The 25,318-nt window shown below is 34.9% G+C and overlaps 1 protein-coding gene across 19 annotated transcripts in view; it reads right to left on the bottom strand.

Annotated features, from left to right (window-relative positions):
- Nucleotides 1-25,318, bottom strand: part of brip1 (BRCA1 interacting helicase 1) — a 112,916-nt gene that overhangs the window by 60,085 nt on the left and 27,513 nt on the right. For all 19 annotated transcript variants that reach the window (XM_073923339.1, XM_073923335.1, XM_073923336.1 and 16 more), the window contains exons 9-15: nt 24,220-24,419; nt 22,478-22,610; nt 22,224-22,378; nt 20,528-20,696; nt 20,275-20,415; nt 18,561-18,722; nt 52-223 (exon numbers count right to left, since the gene is read on the bottom strand). In XM_073923339.1, coding sequence (XP_073779440.1) covers nt 52-223; nt 18,561-18,722; nt 20,275-20,415; nt 20,528-20,696; nt 22,224-22,378; nt 22,478-22,610; nt 24,220-24,419 — 1,132 coding nt within the window. The remainder of the gene's footprint in view (nt 1-51; nt 224-18,560; nt 18,723-20,274; nt 20,416-20,527; nt 20,697-22,223; nt 22,379-22,477; nt 22,611-24,219; nt 24,420-25,318) is intronic.

Consider the following 25,318-nt stretch of genomic DNA (forward strand, 5'->3'; position numbering starts at 1 on the left):
ACACACAGAGACAATACATTTAAACACCAATTGTGTCAAATCAACACTAACCTCTTTTTTCACCCTTGGCTGCCGTTCCTCTAATTGCCTCATAGTATGTCTGCAACAGCTCATCAAAGTCACCCTTGCCACCACCACGGGGCTCGGTAATCACAGTCTTGCACTCCTCAAGCTTATCCCACAGACCCGTGTTCGTCCATCGGTCCCGCAGTTTATCCAACATCTTATCAAATAAAAACATTTGACAGACTAAAACATCACTTGCAATGCAGCCACCTGAAAATGTTTTAGCATATAACGTTTATTAGTAAATATATTAGGATAAAGTATTTAGTCTATAAAAATAAGCAAGCCAGATCTATAAATCGATTTTATTTTAATTATGATTTAATACATCAGTAATTTATGGAGATGCAAGCATGGTAAATAGGGATGCTTTTAATAACAAACATAATGGAATCCAAATTCTGGAATGCAAAATCTGCTTTGAAACGGCAGCATCCATATGGCCCCAATTAAAATAAAAAACAAGACTCAGTTGAAGAAGAATGTCTGAACCCTGAGTTTCCCAGTAATTCATAGTTTAATAAATACAGACCTTCTGTTCGCATTGTAAACAATTTGCTGGCCTGGACCTTCTTTTTGCATTGTTAATGAATATAATACACTGCTCAAGCTACTAACGTCGCACACTTAAATCTTGAGAACCAAAGCTCACAGCAAGACACAGGATGTTTTTTTTTTCTTGTTCTCGTTACTCAGAGCAGATAAATTGCGAGTTTTAACCTGTGTTGGTAATAAAAATCACTGTTACAGTGCTATTGTTGGTGAAAAAAAAAGTCAGTGACTCCCAAGGGGGGAACACTGATCTAAAAGCTCTCCCACACAGGGAACAACCCCTGTCTTTGCTGTATGCATTTTCCTCTTGAATAAGCATGCCTTAAAATCCAAGAGAATCTTCACTGACTTGGAAATGTGTTAGAAGGGTCAAACAAAAGTTCTTCTTGTGGCCAGCAAAATAACTTCTCATGACTGCAGAAAATCCTGAATTAACATTCAAACATTAAAATTTTGATGGTTAGAAAATTATGTCTATGTGAGTTTGTATACTGTATATTGGCCCGCTTCCACTGAGTAGTACAGTTTGGTTAAGTATGCTTTTAGGGCCAATTCCACTGTCAAAGGGACCATACCGTACCACTTTTTGCTTACCCTTTGCAAAAGATACCTAGCACGACAAAGGGGTACCAAAAGGCAGCGCTAGACGCACAGCTGAACGCTATTGGTTTACAGAGATACGCCACTCACATGTCGACAAGCAGGAGAATGAAAACAAAGGAACCGTCATTTTTAAAAACACAAGACATTAGACCGTTATAATATCTACATATAGTAACAAGCCATGGTTGACCCGAGATCAAACAAACCATGTCATCATCTTAATGTACAGTTACAAAGCAAAGAAGAACAAAATCTGCTATGTCCTGTTGTTGTTTTATGCGGTTTTACTTTCTCCAGAGATCTTGCGATTGCATCTATATTAGAAATAACAAACTTCTTGTTCTGTAGATGTGCGCGTGATTATTGAAGTGCTTCTGAAATACACAAATGCAAGAATGAAGCATGCAAAAAAAAACAAAAAAACAAAAAAACAAAGAAGCCGAAAAAACAAAGGAGCAAATCTGGATTTGATAAGATATCAGAGACTGTAAGGGTCTGTATGTGTTCATATACATATGTTGCATTTATTTATTTATTTTATATAATTGCAGACGCTACTGCTGGCTATTTTGCACTTCATTGATCTGCAGTTATAATTAAATCATGTTCATAGAAAAGTTTTTAATGAAGATTTATACACAAATATTTGTGTGTATAAAGCATCTGTTTTGGGAGAAGTGCTTCTTGTATGATAGGTGTACAACCCATACAGCTTTACTTTGACATTTCCTTGAGCGAGAATGACGTCGTCTGAAACTTCCTATCGTACACCACGCCCATCAAAAGAGTACCATTGAAACACTTTTAGCAGTTGAAACGCAAGTTTAATAAAGGTGACCCATACCGATCCGTACTGTACCACTCGGTGTAAACGGGCCATATGTGAGTTTACATAAAAATCATTTGGATTGGGTGATAGACAACATGATTTTATAACCTGCAGAATTTTGAAGCTTAAGAACTTAATTTTACACTCTGTGAATGTTTGCTACACATACAGGTTCTTTTTCAGCATCAGGAAACCAAGGCATCTGGTCACAACATGTGTTTATTATAAAGACTAGGCCATGGTAAACTATCATATTTTACAATTTTATTCGTCTGAATGGTTAACTTCAGATAGATAGATAGATAGATCAGCTCATTTGACCACACATGCCTCACAAATTCAAGCCAACAGCCCCCTAACTTTTTTTGACATGTTTAAAAATGACTTGGCAGATCTTCTCATGAGCCACAACCATACAAGCAATGATTTCCCTTTTTGGAAAAAAAATGTATACAAACTTGCACAACAGCAAAAATCACACAGCACTATGCCTGTCTTTAATTGAGATAAACAATAACATAAGGAATAGGGGAGTGCCTCAGGGCTTGATATTAGGATCATTACAGTTGTGTTGTTTATAAGACCAAAAAACTCTGCACATCCACACTTTAACAAAGAAGACTCTAATCTCACACCTATTAAATATTAAATTCCACTTGAGGTGGCTGAGACTTCTGCACTGTGAAAACAATTTTACACACTGACGTGACCGTCATCAGGTCTGTGCTTACTGCTAACAGGAACAAACAAGAAACTTGTCATCAATAAAATATGACACTTGCGCTGCAACCTCAAGTCATAAATGTTGACGTTTCAAAGAATAACAGCAAACCAATTGTCCTGCAATTGCTGTAAATTCAATATGAATAAAATGTGAATTATTTATCCACTCTCTCAGACTGCCCAAGGAACAAAACAGACATTACACAAGCTATACTTGGAGAAAATTCAGAATTTGGGGCACCAGTTCATGTCAAGAAAAACAGAAAAAGAAGTTGACAGAACAATAAAAATGTGGATACAACTGCAACTACCAGGTGTGGATTCTGCATACAGCATACTAGATTTAGCTTCAGGATAAACGTTATAAACGTTATTAAAATAAATGTTAAACGATAAACGTTATTAAAATGTGCTTAAAATACGTTGACCTGAGCATAACCTGATAATAAAATGCTATCCCTTAAAAGACAGGTACGCAACATGCAAGCACAAAGACTCCTTGTATAAGCTTGTTGTTTATATTCCCAAAGCTGTAATTTGTAAGGCCTTATAAAAGCGGGAGAAATACAATACAGTGCCACTCCAGGAGTCCCTTGGCTCAAAGGGTAATGGTCCTAATGCTTTTATCTCACAGATGCTGTGAGTAAACATCACTCTATGTCTGCTTCCATGCAGTCATTTCATTACAAGCACATTTTCCACATCCCTCATCTTGACAGACTAGTGCCCTAGTTTGAGAAATCAAACTGAAAAGGCAAGCCAGTGAGCAGTTAGGTAGAAAAGCAAGATTGCCATAAGCTGTTTCATTCATTATAAAACTAAAGTTGGGTATAAAGTTATCATCATATTAAAATTGACACCTGTACTTTCAAAATCGCATTGCTTTTATTGAGGTGAACAATTAACCTGTGCAAGTTAAAGGGAAAGTTTACCCAAAAATGTTTATTCTGTTGACATTTATTCACCATCAAGTAGTTTTAAACCTTTATGAGATTCTTTACTCTGTTGAACACAACGGAAGATATTTCGGAGAAAGCTGGAAACCTTTTAATCATAGATTTACATAGCATGAAAATCAAATAATAGAGAAGTTAATAGTTATAGTTTTTCAGCCTTCCTTGACTCTTGGAATAAAAAAGGGAAAAGAAAATACATTTATATTTATATTACACTTATAAAATAAAAATGACACCACCAATCACTGGAAATAATATAGTGTATTAATATAATAGCCTACACAACTAGGGCTGCATAATATATCGTTTTAGCATCAATATCGCAGTCTGCAATATTCATATCGCAGGATCAGCAATGAGAATTTGGGATTATAGTTGATCAGCCCCACAGTTAAAAACGTGATTTTTGGGATCATTGCAAAGTTTAACACTAAAATAGCAAGGAGATTCTCATTTCAATGTGTTTTTAAGACCTGTGACTGTAAGATTTAAGCAAATTTAAAATAAGAGGTTATAATGGTGTACAAACCAAAATAACTTGTATTTAATTATTTATGAAATAAAGATTTAACACTATACAGTGTTATATTATATATTATATGTACTGCAATACTGTTAGATTACACAGAAAACCATAAAATTCATTTGTATTGGTTCAATTGTAGAGTATTTTTATGCAATACATTCTACATAATGATCCCAATGAATAAAATAAATGAATGGATTTGATAGATTAATTGCAAATGGAGTTACAAGTCATCTTCTTGTGAAAATACATTTATAATCACAATATTTACTGCAGACAAACTAAATCTCACAATGTCAGTTTTTGTTAAATATCGTGCACCCCTTATACACAACTGATTAAAAATTTTTTGAAATAGAAGAATAGTAAAAGAAAAGAACAGATAGTGAACTAGGGAGTCACTAGCTACGTTTCCATCTATCCATTTTTATGCACATTTTGGAGAAAAAAATAAGACTGATGGAAACAATTTTTATTCGATAAGAAAAGATGTGCATAAACTACGATGGAAACACTTTTACCAAATAAAATCCAGTATGCACATAACAAAATGTGATTTTGTTATAAGAGATCATGTGATGATAAAAATATGTGTGAATGAACAAAGCAGCAGGCTGAGCACATTGTAAAACATCTGAAAGGTTGTTTTGGTCATTTTAAAACGCCAGTATTAATGTTATTATATTATTAATTACCTCCAGAATTGTCAAAGGCATCTGTGCTCTGCGTATGACACCTTCAAATGGCACCACACGTTCATTGCATGTCAGCATTTGTTTTCTGAGGCGCAAGTAATTTATTAAATAAAGAAAAGATTCACGCAGCTTCTCCTACCACAGCAAATTCCATTTTTACTTTGATATTTGGTGCCAGTTATTCAGGAAGTGACAATTTTCTACTCTTTGATGACTTGGATGGAAACGCTGCTTTATTCACACATCTTTTATGCGATATTATCACAACCATATCACCCTGAAGCCTAAGACCGGTTACTCACTGAAGCTACGCAGTGCTGAGCCTGGTCAGTACCTGGATGGGAAACCACATGGGTAAACTAGGTAGCTGTTGAAAGTTGTGATAGTGAGGCCAGTAGGTGGTGATCAACCTGCGGTCTGTGTGAGTCCTAATGCCCCAATATAGTGAAAGGGACACTATACTGTCAGTGGGCGTCATTTTTCGGATGAGACGTTAAAGGCGTCCTGGCACTCTGAGGTTATTCAAAATCCTAAGGCACTTCTTGTAAAAAGAGTAGGGGTGTAACCCCGGTGTCCTGGCCCAATACCCTCTATCGACACTTAACCATCATTGCCTACCAATCATCCCCATCAACCAAATTAGCTTTATCTATGTCTTTCCACTCCACCAATAGCTGGTGTGTGGTGAGCGCACTGGCGTCAATGTCCTGTGGCTGCCGTCGCATCATCCAAGAGGATGCTGCACACTGGTGGTGGTGTGGAGAGACCCCCCTCATGATTGTGAAGCACTTTGGGTGTATGGCCATACACATTACACACTACATTACATTACAGTTTTGCGCATAAAATTAATTTGCATCTTTGGATGGAAACAAAGCTACTGAAGCCATTGTTTCAAATTATTTATTCAAAAAACCTTTTAAATGAAACAAATTATCTTCTTAATAAATTGCTGTAGATATAATAATTTTCCAAAACAATAAGATATGTCCAGAACAATTGATGCTTTCTCTATTTAGGTCTGAATAATCAGTGCATTAGACAGGCATTCTCTGATTTAAGATGTATAAAAAAGTGTGCATGCTTCACATCTGATTCATCAAACATTAAAAAAAACAAAACAAAAAACAATTACCTGCTGTCAAAATCATAAACAAGGACGATATGAATTGGCATCATCCAATGTTGCCAAACGTAATTAGGCATGGCAAGTGTGCACTTTTGTTTTAAGATGTTTGGACAAGAAATGGGAGTTTGTGGGGGTGGTGGTGATGGGATGAGCACATGGCCTTCATGCCTAATTCATGGGCATTATCTGACAAGAGCATCGCTGTTTCCACAGGGCCTAGACTGGGACACAGCAGAATGAAAATGTCAATCTGCACACTTGGCTGAGGCTCAGGTGCACAAACATGGCAGAAGTGACCCTTCGCCATCGCTCGCTGAGGTCAGTGACAGTGCCATCAAACAGATGGTGTGCTCAAAGACGACATGAATGCACTAGTACCAAACAAGCTCCGACAAATGATAAGAGGCATTTAACCTTAAATCCTCATTCCATTGTGTTTATGCAATGATAAACACTGTTTAATGTCAGGTTTTAAAACTTTTTAAAGGAATAGTACAATTATTTCCAAAGTTAATACTCCAGCAAAATGTAAGAGTGTCTCTGAAAATGGCATGACAACAGCACTGGGCTACTTTTAACCATCAGTATGAGTGTATGAGGTGTGTGAAGCTCTACTTCTGACACCTCGTCTCTCACACTGTTCCCGAGGGCTGTGAGTTCACGACAGCGGTGACCCAGACTCATGTCTTATTCAAGGCCCATTTACAGCAGACCAGAATCTCACATCTTTAGAACTCAGTGGCAGAATAGCTTCATCTGCAATAGACCCACAACGCAAACAGGAATTATGCTCACACTATCGGTTTGGTAAATGAGAACTATTTCTAGTTTACTTTAATTTAGTACATTAGACAAATACTGATACAATTCAATATTGCTGTATTATGTTTAGTTATACTGTGTGTGTAATCCAAAAGAAGAAATCAGGAAAAAAATATACCAAAAAAATGAGAGCAGTTAGAAATTTGCAGTCAAGGTAAAACATTTGCAGAGTTTCTACAGGTTTTATCAAGACAAATTTAAGAAGTTTTAAGACCTTTTTAAGACAATAATAAATTAAATTTCAGACTTACACAAAGCTAAACGTTAAATATGTTTTTAATGGCCAAGTTAAAACCTTAGAAAAACATTAAAAACAAATGTTATTGTAAAGAAGATAATTAAACCATATTAATATGTAAATAGAGTTAATAAATAAATGTTTCTTTAAACTTTTATTAAAATTTATTGTTAGTGATTGGATGGGTGTTGGCCCACTTTACATGAACATAGGAAAATTAAGACCCGGTAAAAATGATTTAAGACTTAAGATTTAAGATTTTTTAAGACCTTTTTAAGACCAAAATGAATGAAATTTCAGACTTACACAAGGCTAAATGCTAAAGATGCTTTAATGGGCAAGCTTTAACCTTAATAAAAAAAACCTTTACAAAATGGTATTATAAGGAAGATGATTGTTTGTTTGTTTGTTTTATTTATAGAGAACATTTAAAAACAACAGATGTTGACCGAAGTGCTTTACAAAAAGACCAGCATACAAAATCTATACAAGTAGCAATAACTTGTATTGAATCCTAAATTGGACTGGGAACCAGTGAAGAGATGACAAAACTGGCGAGATACTAGAATTTTTTTTTTCTTTCTTTTTTTATCCCAGTTAAAAGCCTAGCAGCTGCATTTTGAACCAGCTGCAGGCATACAATTGAAGCCTGCAAAACTTGAGTTGCAGTATTCCAATCTGGACATAATAAAAACATTGATGATGGTTTCCGACTCCTTGAAAGACAGGAAAGGTTTCAATTTGGCAATGTTTCTTAATTGATGGAAACCACTGTTGACATTGTATTTATTTGCTTATCAAACTTTAACTCAGTGTCAAAGATAACTCCAAGACTTTTTGCGTGACTGTGGACCTTAGGCTTAAGTGAACCTAATTGATTAATTGTAGATTCACAGACACTCAGAGGGCCAAATGTTAGTACTTCTGTTTTTTATTTATTCAAGTGTAAAAATTACCAGCCAACTATTCCTTAATCTCTTTAAAACAGGTAAAAAAGGACTGTAAAACAAAGATTTATCCCATTTTTATGGGCATATAAAGCTGAGTCTCATCAGCAAAGAGATGGTAGCTAATTTTATGGTTCTAACAGATAGCAGCCAAGGGAAGCATGTAAAAAAGAGCTGGGCCCAAAATTGAGCCTTGGGGGACACCACAGGAAGAAAGATGAGGAAGAAAAATTGAAGAACTATTCAAAACATTTTTTTGAATCCCAGCACACAATCTTAAACACTCAATCCAAATATTGTGATGTATTGTGTCAAATGCCGCAGTCAGGTCTAGTAAAACTAGAAGTGCGCATTTTCCAGAATCAACAGTCAGAAAAATATCATTAGACACTTTAAGGAGAGCTGTCTTAGTGCTATGCCGTGTCCTAAAACCAGATTGAAATGTCTAAATCATATTCACTCTTAATCATAGATTAAACCATATTAATAAGTAAATGGAGTTAATAAATAAACGTTTCTTAAAACTTTTATTAAAATATATTGTTAGTGATAAAATAAATAAAATGTAGAAAAGGAAAAAAAAAATGTGTGAGAGTGATATCGGCAGCCAGAACACAGAGAGCAACATCAAATTTACGGTCCTGTCCCATAGACACTGTGTTAAAAAAACATCTCACATAAGTGGTAATTTGTAATTTGATGCAAATATGATATACTACATATACAAATTCATATAAATGTTTTTACATTAAAAAAATTTTAATATAAAAATTTCAAGAATTTAAGAATATAATAACCGTTAAATGTGGAAAGGGTCCATTTATTTAATTACACCCTTAGCCAATTATATCGGTGAACATTTACTTTGAATTTACATCTAAATGCTACTCACCCCCATCAGGGACTGTTCCTCCCATTAGCTTCTGGGAAGAGGTTCCGCAGCATTAAACGCAGAACCACCAAGTTCTGTAGAAGCTTTCTGCCACTGGCCATCAGACTGTTAAAACTCTTAAAGGGTCACAATGTATTTATTTATGTTTTTGTGCTACTGTGATACTGTCAGTCAGCTGCTATGTATTTGATTAAAATTGTTAAATGTTATATTATACTATTTACTGTTTAGGGTTATTTGTATTGAAACTGTGGAGCTAATGCTACGAAATTTCATTCTGTGCATACGTACATGTGAATGTGAATAAAGTACCTAATTGAATGACTGACTTGACTGACTAAATCACATTTTTGGTGTCAACATTCTGATAACATTTTAAGTGAGTCTAAGCCTAACAGAACAATGCAAAAACACTTTTTACATTCTCCATTTAAATTTTTATTGACTTACTGTGATCAGACTGTTAATGTGTTTTTGTGTACATGTAGCTGCCTTGGTTTTTTGTAAATAAATAGAAAAGCTGTTTGTCTCACATTTAGAGACATCTGCACAAAAAATAGGTTAACACTTCCAGAGCTATTGATAAAACAAAGTGGAGTGAAGACTATCTAGCGACAGTGCACAGGCACAATAAAAGGTGAATAATTCATTGTGGTTATTCGACTAAATATATGCATCACTCAGCTTGTGTCACCATGCTAGGTTAAGTCAACCGGATGCAGTTCTCAGAGGGGACACAGTGGTGAGGTGGTACTGTGCATCTCTCTTTCGCTCTCATTTCCTTTGCCACCTACACTACTCTTTATCTAGTTTCCTTCAACATTGACGCCATTCTGTCATGTGGCAACACATTGCTGCTTTTTTCTTCACAAAAGGCCTTTGAATAATGGACAAACATGGTTGTAAGGTGGCATAAATGAAACATAGGGCCCTGGTGGTGGCAGGAGAAAACGTGTAGCTGTTGTAAATAATTCAGTCGTCAAATATCACAGTGACGATCACGCCAAGGACGGAGCGGAGTGGCGCCTCTGCCACCTGCCTGCAAGCAGCCACACTCCTCGGTGCTGACGTGGAGCAGGCCATTAGTGTGAGGCCAACAGTGAGAACTGAACATCAAAGATAACAAACAAGATCTGTTGAAGTATGGATCTGCTGTTATCTAGAGCTATAACTGGAATAAGGGGTTGCCTCACTAATGGACAGTTTAAAGAAAGAGAATTGTATAAAGTCCAATAGTGGGCCTCAGTAATCCTCAAGGTGGGCTGTGCCTTTTAATTATTTAAATATTATCCTATAATTGTTTGATTTCTTTTTTTAATGAATGTGTTTAATTAAAATGATCAAAGCATGGCCTTTTATGCTCAATGATTGATTTCTTCAGGCTTGATTTGTACAACAATATAACTGTATACAGACTTTGGCCCAATTCCAATTCTACCCCTTAGCCCTTCTCTTTACCTCTACCGCTCGGTTTGCGCATTCACGTAAAAGGGTAGGGTTGTCACAGTTCTCCTAAGCTTGAAGGCATAGGGCTAAGGAAAAGAGCTAGAAAGCCCTTGAAACAGAGATTTTCCAGAGTGACAAACAAAATCAAGGGTTAAGAAAATTTCACAGAATACACCGTCTACAACAGCAGCATGGATGCATACGCAAGCCAGGAGATGCACAAATTAGTATTTTGTATTATTTCACAAACAAGTATATGTTTTAAAACATTCATAACTGTGTTCGTGTTTTACATTTATAGTTTTTAATAACTAAATTTATACAATAACAATAATTATGAAAAAACAATTAAATTTCGCGATCTATAATGCAGAATAATAACTCCTGTATAGTAGTCCCATACTTTCACATTTGCAACTCAATGACACTGATAGCCTGTCAAAAAAGTCTAGTGGCTGGGAATGAGCTTTTTACAGTGTCTTGTCTAACGTTACAGTTGTTTTCTTGTGTTTACATACATGAATATGAGAACGTGATTTCCTAAAGTTACATACCAAAAAATAACGCTAGTGGAATAACTACAGCCGTCACAATCATCAATCTCATATGAAGTGATCGGGATGACATGTGCAGGCGTTGAACACTGTTTCAAAAGCCAAGAGGAAGGGATAGGGGTAAAAAAAAAAAATGGGATTGGGCCTATTTTAGCGTACCCAAAACTGAAAAAGTTATGCTATTGATTTCTAACCCTTACGTCCTTCCAAACCACTGAGACCTTCATCGGAACACAAATGAGGACATTTTAGGTGAAATCTGAGAGTCTCTCATTCTCCGTAGATAGCAACAGTCCAGGCATCCTCAAAATAGACTATATGCCTTCACTTGTTCAATCAGAATATTAGGAAGCTATGAAAAATCCTCAACTAATTACGCACATATAACCTGAATAATTTGTTTATGTGCCATGCTTGGGTGCACCTTTGACGTATTAGTTTAAATGCTCCTATGCTTTGTTTTAAACAGAAGAAGTTACACGCATGGGCATCTGGAGAGGTATGTCACTGCACAGTGCTCATGAACATGCCCAATATACTGACACAGAGGAAAAGAAACTGTACAATAAGTCATTACTTTTGCTTTATGCAAGCACAAAAGTATTCTTGTAGCTTGAAATTATTCCATTTGAATCACTGAAAGAATATAGTCTGTTTTGATCATGTTTTTCTAGAGTTGGGACTGTTGCCGTCAGTGGCCGTCAGCCGTCAGATTTTACCGAACATTTTTGTGCTCAGGGGTTTGGAATAACATGGGATGAGTAATTAATAACACAATTTTCCTTTTTGCGTAAACTAACCCTTTAAAAGTGCCACAAACCATCCAACCAGTGCACGCCAGCTAGGCCTACATCTCTCAGTTGCATAAAGCAAAAAGTCACAGATGATTAGAGTAATAAATAATAATCAGCTCACACAATTCCTGTAAATCGTGTTGTTTATTCACCAACTGAGTGCTTACTACATTTTTGCGTGAACAATTCATTATATTTGAACAGTTGTCCAAATTAACGTCCTGTAAGTGTTTCATAATGGACACTTAACGATACAAGAGGATCTTACATGCCTCAGTGGCATTTATGCATATATGAGCATTAGATGCAATCCAGAGAAAGAACTCTTCCTGTCAGCGATAAGATTATTTCAAGTTGATTTAGAATGTATTTATTGCATTTTACATTTCAGTTTTTTTTTTTTTTTAACAAAAAGTATATACATTTAGTCAGTCAAGGAAAAGGCAAGAAAAAAATCTCTCATTTGTCCCTGTTGATTGTTTAAATTTAGCTTTTTTTAATAACATGCAGAAGAGTGATAGCTGAAGGCAAAACAAATGTTTAGCTAATATACAAGTTTTAAAAATAAACTTTTCTTTTTGCTGAGGAGTACAGTATAATAGGAAATGTCAGGCAGAGGGGGACATTGAAAAACTGGCTGTAGAAGGTGGGCCACAAAAAAAGCAAAAAAGATTCAAAACACATGGCCTAATTGATAGGATTATGTTCAATAAAAATAGTAATACATTTTTTTATAATATCTGTTTAATCTTCAACAAGCATAATTTTAAATGTTATTTTGAGGGTAAATTTGTCAGGCAATAATTGTGTGATTAAATCGTTCATATTTAGTCCTTGTTATTATTGTCATAAATGAGAATCAGCATGGGGGTGGCACAGTAGCTCAGTGGTTAAAACTGTCACCTCATAGCAAGAAGGTAGCTGGTTCGAGCCCTGGTCCCCGTGTTTATGTGGGTTTCCTCCAGGTGTTCTGGTATCCCCCCACAGTCCAAAGACATGCGGTACAGGTGAATTGAATAAACTACACTAGCTGTAGTGTATGAGTGTGAGAGTGTACAGGTGTTACCTAGTACTGGGGCATCCGCTGTGTAAAAAATATGCTTGATAAGTTGGTAGTTCATTCCGCTGTGGCGACCTCTGATAAATAAAGCGACTAAGCTGAATGAAAATGAAATGAAATGAGAATCAGCATGGCTGGCTGCTAACATGGCTTTTGTTTTGTATTTGTTTCGTTTTACATTTACAGGGATGAACATTCAGTCCGCAGAATTTCTCATGAGCCCCTGAAGATTTGGTTCGATGTGAATGACTAAATTTACGTATAAAAATGAAAATATTCAATTGTTAAAATGGTTTTGTTTGTTTGTTTTAATGTATTATTGCACTTTATTAATTATGTAATAAAATATATAAAATATCAAATAGTGCAATCATTTAAACAAAACTAAAATAACTAAATACAAAGAAAGATTTTTAATATTGAAATAAATGTTACAAATATACATTTAAAACTTTCTTTAAATATATATATATATATATATATATATATATATATATATATATATATATATATATATATATATATATATATATGATGTATAGTAGATCACATGTGATACAGTATCTTAACTGATGCTGTTGAGACAGCATTTATGGCTATGCTCAAGATCCCGCAGACAGTATGAGCAGGCCTTGGGGGCTCATAGGCTGCATTCAGACCCCCTGCAGAGCACTTTGACTTTGAGAGGATGCAAGTTGTTCAGACTTCTCCACCAGCCCCTCCTCTCCACCCACCTCAAATGCCAGGCGCCAGCTAAGATGCATCTTCACACAGACAGCTTGGCGACGTCAGTTCTAATGGCCCTTATCTTAATCTGCTTTAAAAGCATCCTGCAATTCCACAAGATCTTTTCACCTTTCCTAGCCCACATTTAATAAGCAGGCCCTTACAGCTGTTTAGCCTGTCTTGTCATGAGGTCATGCCAAAAAGCATGGGCCAATATTGTTAACAGGGGTCCAACTGAGACACGTTGAAAGACCAAAACCACATGCTAAGAGGAAAATCTGACAACCTAACATGTAAACAGATATTTTTGATGATCTTAATCGAGCAAAAGTCATATTCAGTCAGGATATTAATCCATTTAAAGTTCTACAAATATATATATATATATATATATATATATATATATATATATATATATATATATATATATATATATATATATATATATATATATATATATATATATATATATATAATTATTATTATTATTAAAGAAATATGTTAATGAATAGAGGTGACAAAAAATTAGAAAGGTATGATGAAATTTCAGTTAATGGCTGTTTGCAATACTATATATTTTTGAAGTATGAGTTTTAATTTGATTTGATTTATTTGTTTATTTATTTTGAACAAAAAGTCATAGATTTAATGATAATTTAAAACCAAAGTTTTGTAGTCACATTCTCAAAGTGGAGTATATACTCTGAATTTTACAACAGGATCCACGCATGTTTGTTTGTTTAAATGCCATGCCAGCTTCTATTGCTATTTCCAAGGTGAGAAAATGTATACTGCACTTAGACAAGCGGTTATTTAAATGTTATTGTTGCTGTATTTAGTTTAACAGTGTAAAAAATCTCTTCCTAAGAATAAACTGGATAAAAAACTCGCATAACTAAAGCAAACATAATTCATAAATAAGATGTTTTTACAAAAGGGAACACATGGGAGGATCTTCTCCTAGTTTTAAAAACTAGTGTCATCCTAGAGTGACCGATTCGACAGTAATCCCACTGAATGCACGGGTTGAAAAGTTTATAAAGGTTTTTATTTCCAACATTGGGGCTTATTTCATTGAGTTTATTTCTTATATGCAGATTGCCATTTGTTTTTTGCATGACAGTAGTCAACAGTTTAAAAGTAAAAAAAGATAAAAATGCATTTTTACAAAGGCTCCTTATGTTTTCTTTCTATTTGGTGTCACCAAATTTCATTAAAACTATTTTCTCCAAGCAGTCTTTACTTCAAACTCTCATCCAGTACCTGTTTGGTGCAGGGTCATGAATGATTTGTAGCCAAAAGAAAGAGCAGAGGAGGCCTGTTACTCAAGACTTTGTATAGTGTCATGTGTTTGCATGCACTGTATACAACAGAAAATAATTAATTGAACTTAAAGCTTTCACCAAATAATTATAAATAGAACAGATTTTTTTGATTAATGTATTATGACATATACAGTTGAAGTCAGAATTATTAGTCCCTCCCTTTGCTTTTTTCTTTCTTTTTTAAATATTTCCTAAATAATGTTTTACAGAGCAAGGCAATTTTCACAGTGTATTGGGTAATATTTTTTATTCTGGAGAAAGTCTTATTTGTTTTATTTCAGCTAAAATAAAAGCAGTTTTTAATCGTTTAAAGACCATTTTAAGGTCAAAATTATTAGCATCTTTAAGCTATTTTTTTCAATAATCTACAGAACAAATCATCATTATACAATAAATTGCCTTATTACCCTAACTTGCCTAGTTAACCTAACTAACCTAGTTAAGCCTTTAAACATCACTAAGCTGCATATGCATTATAAATGACTTATTAAAACTATTATGTTTAAAAATGTGTTGAAAAAAATCGTCTTTCTGTTAAACAGAAATTGGAGAAAAAAATAAACAGAGGAGCTAATAATTCTGACTTCAACTGTAAATGAGGAACATGAAAAGCAATATTCCAAAAGCAATTCCTCTTAAACACATTATTGTGTTATTCAGAATAAAGTAAATGATTAGAATACTGGTGTCCATGTAACCTACACACTGATAGTATTGGGAACTTAAAAGCAGTGTGACACAATTGGTGTCATACTGCAGGGACAAATAGCCACATACACACACACACGCACGCACGCACGCACGCACGCACGCACACATGCACACACGCACACACATGAGATATACAGATCAAAGAAAAGTGTTGAGGGGTGTCTGGACGGGACACTCAGGCTCCAGAACATGCAGAGTCTCCAGTGAGTCCCTAAACTGCTCAATTTTCAGATTAAATATTAATCCACATGGAACGTTCATACATGAACATGATATACAACAGGGAATCTATGTGGTCAATATATGGAGAAACTGATTCTAGGGTTAAAGTTGGGGTTGCACACTACATTCATTGCAGGCTAAATACGCTGAAATATTAAATATATAGGAAGCGTAGATGAAGAACACACAAGATGAACATGTACATCTGAGACAACAGAAAAAGTTAATCATCCTCTCTAAGGGATGACAGGCAACTTGAATAGGGTTGAATTATTCATACGCTAAACGTAACAGACAATGAGGAACAAAGTATTTTTCAATGGCTTTCAATAATTGAGCCTGTTACCTGAAAAAGGATACAGAAAAACCGTAAGGCAGCACTCAAAGGTTTTGTTCATTATCCATAATACATTAAAGCTATGTATTAGCGCATATGGTCATCGTCTGACCACTGTTATTGAACTCTGAAACAGCGAGTTCTTGCGTTATGGCTTTGTAGATCCGGGATGTGAGACAGCAACCACAGTCTTACACAGCACACATATTATAATTTGATGGGGTTCTGAAGGAAACATCAGCATGTTTTCAGAAATACAAAGCTGTGGTCTCTAAGGCCTCCCAGTGGCAGTTTTGTAGAGCTGCAGTATCAAACTGACACACTCACTTTCAGCAAAACCCTTTGTTCAGAATCCTATGTTTGTTTGAACTCTTTATCATCTAAATATGCATACTTTCTAGTGTAGAGTAGCAATATATTGATCTGAGTGAAAAAATAATCTATTGTATTGCCTCAGTTCACATTTTATAGCCTTATTATTATTCCAACCATTAGCACTACACACACACACACACACACACACACACACACACACACACACACACACACACACACACACACACACACACACACACACACACACACACACACACACACACACACACACACACACACACACACAGGCTTAGTCCAAAGTGGATTAAATTAATTTATATCCTCAAAATTCTACACACAATACCCCATAATGACAATGTGATAAAAGATTTTTTGAAATTGTTGTAAATTTATTAAAAATAAAAAAACAGAAAAATCACATATACATAAGTATTCACTGCCTTTGCTTAATACTTTGTTAATGCACCTTTGACAGCAATAACAGCCTCAAGTCTTTTTGAATATGATGCCAAAAGCTTGGCACTAGGCATGGGCCAGTAAGATTCTGACGGTATAAAACCTTGGATATAAATATCATCGTTTCACGGCATCAAGGTTATGTGCTCACTGATTTTCAGTACCTCTTAAGCTCTGTCGGGTTGGATGGGAAGTGACGATTTACAGCCATTTTCAGATCTCTTCAGAGATGTTCGATAGGATTTAGGTCTGGGCTCTGGCTGGGCCACTCAAGGACATTCACCGAGTTGTTGTGAAGCCACTTCATTGATATTTTGGCGGTGTGCTTTGGGTCACTGTCCTGCTGGAAGAGGTCAAGATCTCTATGAAGCAGGTTTTCATTCAGGATGTCTCTGGATATTGCTGCATTCATCTATCCCTCCATCCTGACTAGTTATCCAGTTCCTGCAGCTGAAAAACCACCATGCTTCACTGTAGGGATGGTATTTGCCTGGTAATGAGCAGTGCCTGGTTTCTCCAAACGTAACGCCTGGCATTCACTTCAAAGAGTTTAATTTAGTCTCATCAGACCAGAGAATTTTGATTCTTATGGTCTAAGAGTCCTTCAGATGCCTTTTGGCAAATTCTAGGCAGGGAGTGGCATCCGTCTGGCCACTCTAAGATACAGGCCTGATTGGTGGATTGCTGCACAGATAGTTGTCCTTTCTCCTCTCTCGACAGAAAACCGCTGGAGATAAGACAGAGTGACAATCAGGTTATTGATCACCTCCCTGACTAAGGTCCTTCTCCCCCGAGATGGCCGGCCAGCTCTAGGAAGAGTCCTAGTGGTTCCAAACATCTTCCACATATGGATGATGGAGGCCATAGTGCTCATTGGAACTTTCAGAGCAGCAAAATTGTTTCTGTAACCTTCCCAGCCTTGTGTCTCGAGACAATTCGGTCTCGAGGGTTTACAGAAAATTTCTTTGTCTTCATGCTTGGTTTGTGCTTTGATATGCACGGTCAACCCTGGGACCTTATGTAGACAGGTGTATACCTTTTAAAATCATGTCCAATCAACTGAATTTATCACAGGTGAACTCCAATTAAGCTGCTGAAACATCTCAAGAATAATCAGTGGACACAGAACGTACCTGAGCTTAACGAATAGCTGTGAATACTTATGTACATGTGATTTTTCAGCTTTTTTAATTGTAATAAATTTGCAACAATTAAAAAAATAATCTTTTTGTCTTTATGGGTTATTGTGTGTAGAATTTTGAGGAAATAAATAAATTTAATAAATTTGGTAATTAGGCTGTAACATTAAAAAATGTGGAAAAAGTGAAGTGCTAGGAATACTTTCTAGATGCACTGTATACCTATATTATATATATAACAGACTATTGCTCCGGTGCGTTAGTTATGTTTAGGTTTGATATAGCTTTAATATAGGTATAATATGGCTCCAGTGCTAATATATATATAGGTATAATATAGCTCCAGTGTTGATTTAACATTTATGATGATGTTTATTTTTTTAGCACTGGGGTCCCGCGAGACACAACATTTCACTGCAGTGTATATCCACACATGTAAAGGAATGAAAATTAAGTGCAACTTGACTTGTGTGTACCTTGTAAGATGGCAGGAAGCATAGGACCCCTCGACTCACTGTATGGCACACTTTCAACAGCAAGGCTCCTACTTCATCCTGGAAAGCAAATGTCTCTGCATGCTGAAATGTGGCGCAAAGTTTACGACCCTGAGGCCCTGCACCAATAGTACCAACCCAGACCTGTGACATAGACACAAATATTATAGAAGACAGAATTTAACAATTGATTCTACTGTTCAAATGTTGAAGTCATTAACATAAAAAAAAAAATATATATATATATATATATATATATATATATATATATATATATCATACAGTGAAGACAAATAAAGTCAATGTAGAGAATAAAACAACGTGTTTTTAAATAATGTTCTTCATTAAAAAAACACTTAACAAACATTTAGGTTGGTAACACTTTAGAATAACTATCCGTTATAACTAGTTAATAGATCATTAATAAACTGTTAGTAAATGGGTTAAAAATGGCTTGTTAAATAAAAGTTAATAGTTTGTTCATTACTTATAACTGTGCCTCATAGATAGCCAACAGATAACTTACAAGCTGTTAGTTAACAAGTTATAAATGACTTGTTAACTTTATTTTAATGATTTATAACGATACCTAATAAATTAGAAACAGATAATGAACAAGCTGTTAGTAAATTACTTACTAAAGACTTGTTAAGTAAAAGTAAATAGTTTATATATGTTATTGGGACGTTATTATAGTTGCAACTATTCTTCATTTATTAACTGTTAGTAAATGAGGAATAGTTGCAACTTTAGAATAACATCCCAATAACATACATAAGCTAATAACTAACACTTAACCAATCTATTAACTTACACTTTACCAATCTGTTGTTCATAGTTTGTTAACAATCTACAAATACCAGTGAAACTTTGTTGAACAGCAAATGGATGGAATAAGTTCAAGTTCAACAAAAGTTTAACTGGTGTTAGTAGATTGGAACAACTGATATGTGATTTGTGAGTTAATATATTAGTTAAGTGTTAGTTATTAGCTTATGCATGTTGTTGGGATGTTATTCTAAAGTTGCAACTATTCCTCATTTACTAACAGTTAATAGATGAAGAATAATCACAACTTTAGAATAACGTCCCAGTAACATATATACACTATTAACTGATACTTAACAAGTCTTCAGTAAGTAATTTACTAAGAGCTTGTTGATGATCTGTTACTAATGTATTAGGTATAGCTATAATCATTAAAATACAGTTAAGAAGTCATTTACAACTTGTTAACTAACAGCTTGTAAGTTATCTGTTGGCTATCTATAAGGCACAGTTATAAATAATTAACAAACTATTACATTTTATTTAACAAGTCATTACTAACCCATTAACTAACAGTTTATTAATGATCTATTAACTAGTTATAACGGATAGTTATTCTAAAGTGTTACCTTTAGGTTTTACATATACGATAAGAACATATTAATGAAAAAACTGCAATAATATTTCACAACCTTTCAGTTTTTATAGTTTTTTTTTGAGTTACAATATTCACAATATTTACTGTATTTTTAACAAATGAATGCACTTATTAATTCATCCATTTATTAATATATACTCAATCTACTTTATTAACAAAAAAAAAAAAACTCTTAAGAGACTTAAAAATATTTAAAAACTTCACAAACAGTTGATATTAAAGTTCTACAAATAAGATCATTCTGTAGTTCAACGTGTAGAAGTGTTTGACCTGTGACTTGTTGATGACATGATTGGCCTCCAGCTGGATGGAAAATTTGATGCCCAGTTCTGAGGAAAAGGAGCCCATAGGAGAGAGGGTTCCTGAAGTGAGCACGATACTCCGCACTGTACTGCTCAGATCTGAAAATGCCTGTAATGACACGCGTCACCAATCACAACAAGCTTCCAGTTCATTCTCACACTGATAATGTAAAAAAAAAGAAAAATGTTGAATTTAAAAGAGCTATAACAGTTGCTCTCACCACAGCAGGGTTGAGGCACCAAAAGCTTAGTGTGTGCACTAGTGTTTTGGTGCGGTTGCTTTGTCGGCGACGATGGGGTCGTGCAAAAAAGCCCTGCGCATCTGGCAGGTCCTGCTGGGTGGTCCACATGTAGCTCTGCTGGAGGGCCACACGGTAATCATCTGCAAACCTGTACAGGGAAAATGAAAGAAAACCAACACTTAAACGTTGATTTACAGGATTCTGAGACATTAGGTGGCTTACTAGAACATGCAGAAGACACTTCATTTCAGCATTTCAGCACAGTGAAATAAAGTGCCAACAACGAATATGGAGGACTGTGACATTAGATTACTAACCTTTATCATCCTGCATTTTCCAAGTATGAGATAATAAAGATAGATTTTTATTTTTAACAACATTACCAATATATTTGTTTTTTCATTGATTATTTCAAACTATTCCTTTAAACACTTACTGATTCAATCATTTAACATCGATTTGTAAATACATTACAAAACATATTTTCAGATAAATTTCAATTGAATATTTTGAGACCAAGTATTGTAACAAGTCAAAAATGTCACAAATTGATGGAAAGACAATGTCATGGCTTTCTTCAACAGATTTCAAATAATTTGACAAAAAGGTAATTAGAATATGGAAATTATTTTTACGCATCTCTCAGCAAAAAGTGCGGTTGTTTCTAAGTATTTTTTTTTGTCATTTCAGGTGCAAACACAGGGTATATGCAGGAATCCTAATGGTAATTTCAAAACCTTTTTAAGACTTTAAAGACCATTTCAGAATATGTTAAGACCTCATCACCACTTCAAGTTGTAATCAGTATTAAACCTTTCACTTAATAAACAGCTGTTGATAAACAGTTGTAGTTAAATAAACAAATGGAACACAACCATGCAACAGAACTCAGATAAGCTCAGAAGAAAGAAAGCTTGAAAGAATAAATTATGCGGTTGTTTTGGCTTCAGCCACTGTTTAAACTCGTCTTTTTCCAACCAGGAGTACGCAGGCTTACATTTTCCCATTTTGCCATCTGCTTTGCTCTATGGGTTTGCTACATGTGGAGTCACATCACCTTCCCGCATTTGTCGCAAAAACATGACATAACCCGGACAATGGAGTTTGGCCGGACGCGCCCCGGCCTGAACCAATCGCGTGGATTGAGCTCACCGTTGTTAACATTAAGAGGAAAATAAATGTATTTATGCTCTTTTGGGGTCAAACACTTTAGACAACGCTTGAACAGAATTTAAGACCTCGTAAAAACATGATTAAGATTTTTTTTATAACTTTTAAGGGCCCTAATTTTGTCATAATTAATTTATCAATTTTTAATACACCACGGACACCCTGAAATATATGCACTTTACATGCAGTTACATTAGAAGTCTTTTCTCAGATAATTCATACTTAAAGCTCAATTTCTCAAAAATCAACACATCAAATATTGCTATTATTATAACTAAATTAATAATTTTCTTTTTGCAGCTTATTTTGAATTTGTAGTTCTCCTTTAAACTGAACACTTAAACCTTTTTTAAACTTTAAGAAGTCCACTAGCATAACGCCATAAAGGTGGACTAGAAGCTATAAAACTCCTATTCCCATTTCAAGGAGTCTTTAAAAATCACTGCCAAAAACCTTTTTAGAGATAGTAAGGTAAGAAGAATGATGGGTAGTTTGTGATAATGACCTGCAATTTTGTCTGAAAAGAAATTCCAGCACCATAAAGAGGCTTTTGAGCATTGACTGAGTGTTGGAGCTGATGGTGGGAACCTGCACAGTCTCTTCTCTCCCGTTCACTAGCCCGACTCGCTCCTCCTTCTCCAGCACCGCTGCCAGGTTTTTCTACACAAAGCAGACACAAATAAGATAACAAAAAAAGGGGGCAAACTGTTAGTATACTCTTCTGGTCAAAGGAGAGGAAGATGCACGGAAGAAGAATACCTGCAGCAAAGGAAAGGTGTCTGCTGTAATACCAAGGCCACGGAAGATGCCAAGAACCTCCACACCCGTCCACACCTTACAGGAAGACTCATATTCACGTTCCTCTAAGCCACCACAGCTTTCCTGCACCCAACTACAATAAATAATGAACACAAACATAACTGATCTCATTCAAGTCTTTTAAAGAGCAATATTTGGATTATTTAGCTCCTTATTAGATACCTTTTTTATGTATTTGCTTATTTTGTCATTTATATATCCTAGTGGTGTAACGAAACACAAATCTCACAGTTTGGATAATTTTACGGTTTTTTTTTTGAGTCACAGATCAGACCATTTTTCAGATCAGCAAAACAGGGAGAAGACAATGTCATTTCCTTTAATTTATACAAAAATTATTACTGCAAAACCCATTAGTTTTAATAAACAGAACTTAGAACCTGTATTTTTAATAAAAATAGAAATCAAGAAAAAAACTATTTAAAAAAAGGAAAATATTCAAAATAGAAAATTATCTTTGTTACTGTTGCTGATAATGCTAAATATAGACATCTACCATCTTGTACAACAGATCATATTTATTTTCAATTAATGATTCAACAATTCACACATTCATGTTTCATTATAGTTGTATTCAGTGACATTATTTTAATGGTTGTTTGTCGCCACCTATTAGTTACACAATGTAATTGCTACAACATTCACCAGCGTCAAGTTCCATTAAACAGTGATTTTAATCTTTACCAAACTCATCAGTGTATATCTAAACTATAAACTGTTCTCCCGGTACTTCTTTGTCATTTAATTGTTTGTAACGAACTGGAAAAATGTAAAACCTGTATCCCTCTCAGCGCTTTGAAGTTATAACAATCCTAACAAATACAGTAGGGTTTCAGGACTATGTGCTTGAACCCCTAATTAATCTGTGGATCATGTGCGTTCCTAACTGTGGGTTGTGATCCGCACTGATCATGGACTAATCCCCTAATATATCCATTCACTTTTTACACCAATTAACAAAATATATATTTTTGTTAATTTTAAATAACAAAAGGTAAAAAAAAAGATATTAAAGCGATATTTCACCAAAATAATTTAATTTGGTCATTATTTACATACATTACTTGTAACTAGAAGATATTTTGAAGAAAGTGTTCCTACTATAAGTCAATGGTTACAGGTTTTCAGCATTCTTCAAAATATCTTCTTTTGTGTATAACAGAAGATAAAGTTGTAAATGTTTGAAACCACCTGAGGGTGAGAAAAAAGTCAGAACATGTGTGTGAACTATGCATTTAACACTGGATTACATTTCTAAAAACCTGTGTGCTTCCATTAAACAAACCTCTGAATAAACCTCTTTGTCTGTTTAAGCAAAAAGCAGTACAGATCAAAAAAAAAAAAATGCTTATTATTTAATTCTAAGTAACTAATTATTTGAAGAAATATCCACATGCTAAAATTGTTATCATATAAAAGAAGCCTGATAAAAATACCTTGGTCACATTTAAAATAAGTTATAAAAACACTCATTAAACTAGGATTTATGTCATATTAATTATTATCAAGACATTCAGCCCATTCTTTTAACCACATGTCATTTATACAGTAAAATAATCCCTATTAAACACTAATTTCAGATTGGCATGAGAAAGCTGATCCGTGAAATATTTATGATAAATCACATTATAAATGCCACACTTCATACAATGTAAAACATTGAGTAAAAAAAGTGTTCATACTTGGTGAGGCTGCAACAGAAGGCCAACAGAGGCCTGTGTTGATCACGCCGAATGTTGTGTGTCACCATTCCATCGATCTCATCACGTGCCAGCAACAGCTGAGCTTGGTTCAGGGTGAAACTAGCACTCTCACGGGCACAGTCCTCGATGTTATGAGCTTCGTCCAACACCACAATCTGCTCCTTCAAATTGATTTCCATCTGGCAGAGGAACGGCACGACAGTTATCAACAGATGGGAGCATACTATATAAAAATCCTTAAAACATCTTACCATGTGTCTTTAATCTTATTTGAAGACTTTAACGAAATACTTTAAAACAAGGTTGGACTATGTCCAAAAGTAAGACATTCTACAAGTCAATCTCTATCACTGCAATGAGATAAGAATATGGATTTTTCTTCTTTCTACTGACGTTATCTGATAATATCACATGTAGTAAAATGTCAATATTGTCAAAAAATATTAAAATTGAAAGTAATTGTAATATTAATTGTAATATTTAAAGGGGTGGTCAGAGTGTAATTTTAAGGCTTGATTGTGTTTATAAGATACAAATAAGATACAAAAAGATGCTCATGCTTCGTTTGTAGAAAATCACCTAATTTTTTTCAAATATCTTACTTTGATTATATGCAGCTACTCTGCTAACATAAAAAACGACTGTCATATTTAATAGTTCCTCTGTAAGGCATATCACTTAAGAGGCTCTGATTGGTCAGCTAACATAATGTACTGTGGTTCGCGGATTGGCTCCACATCACCAGGAAAGCGTCACGCATCCACAAGCACTCACTTTGCCTCTGCTGTGTTAATACTGTCAGTCAGAGTAACTGTTAGCAGTACCTGTTTGAGCCCTAATCAGACAGAAAATAAAAAGGATGAACCTTATGCCTGCTCTCTAAAAGAAAATCTGACAAGTGTCTGTATCGATTGAAAATAGGTTGTGGCTTCTTTAAGAGAGATTCAACATTTTTTGTATGTGTGTGTGTGTGTGAATAGTCTGTAGACGCATGTAACACTAGAACAGCATGTGTGCAGGACTGATGTTAATGTACTTTTTTCTGATGCTTAAATTAAGTTATTTTTCTGTAATATAC

Source organism: Danio rerio, chromosome 15 (assembly GCF_049306965.1).
Source record: "Danio rerio strain Tuebingen ecotype United States chromosome 15, GRCz12tu, whole genome shotgun sequence".
In the NCBI taxonomy this organism is placed as follows: Eukaryota; Metazoa; Chordata; class Actinopteri; order Cypriniformes; family Danionidae; genus Danio; species Danio rerio.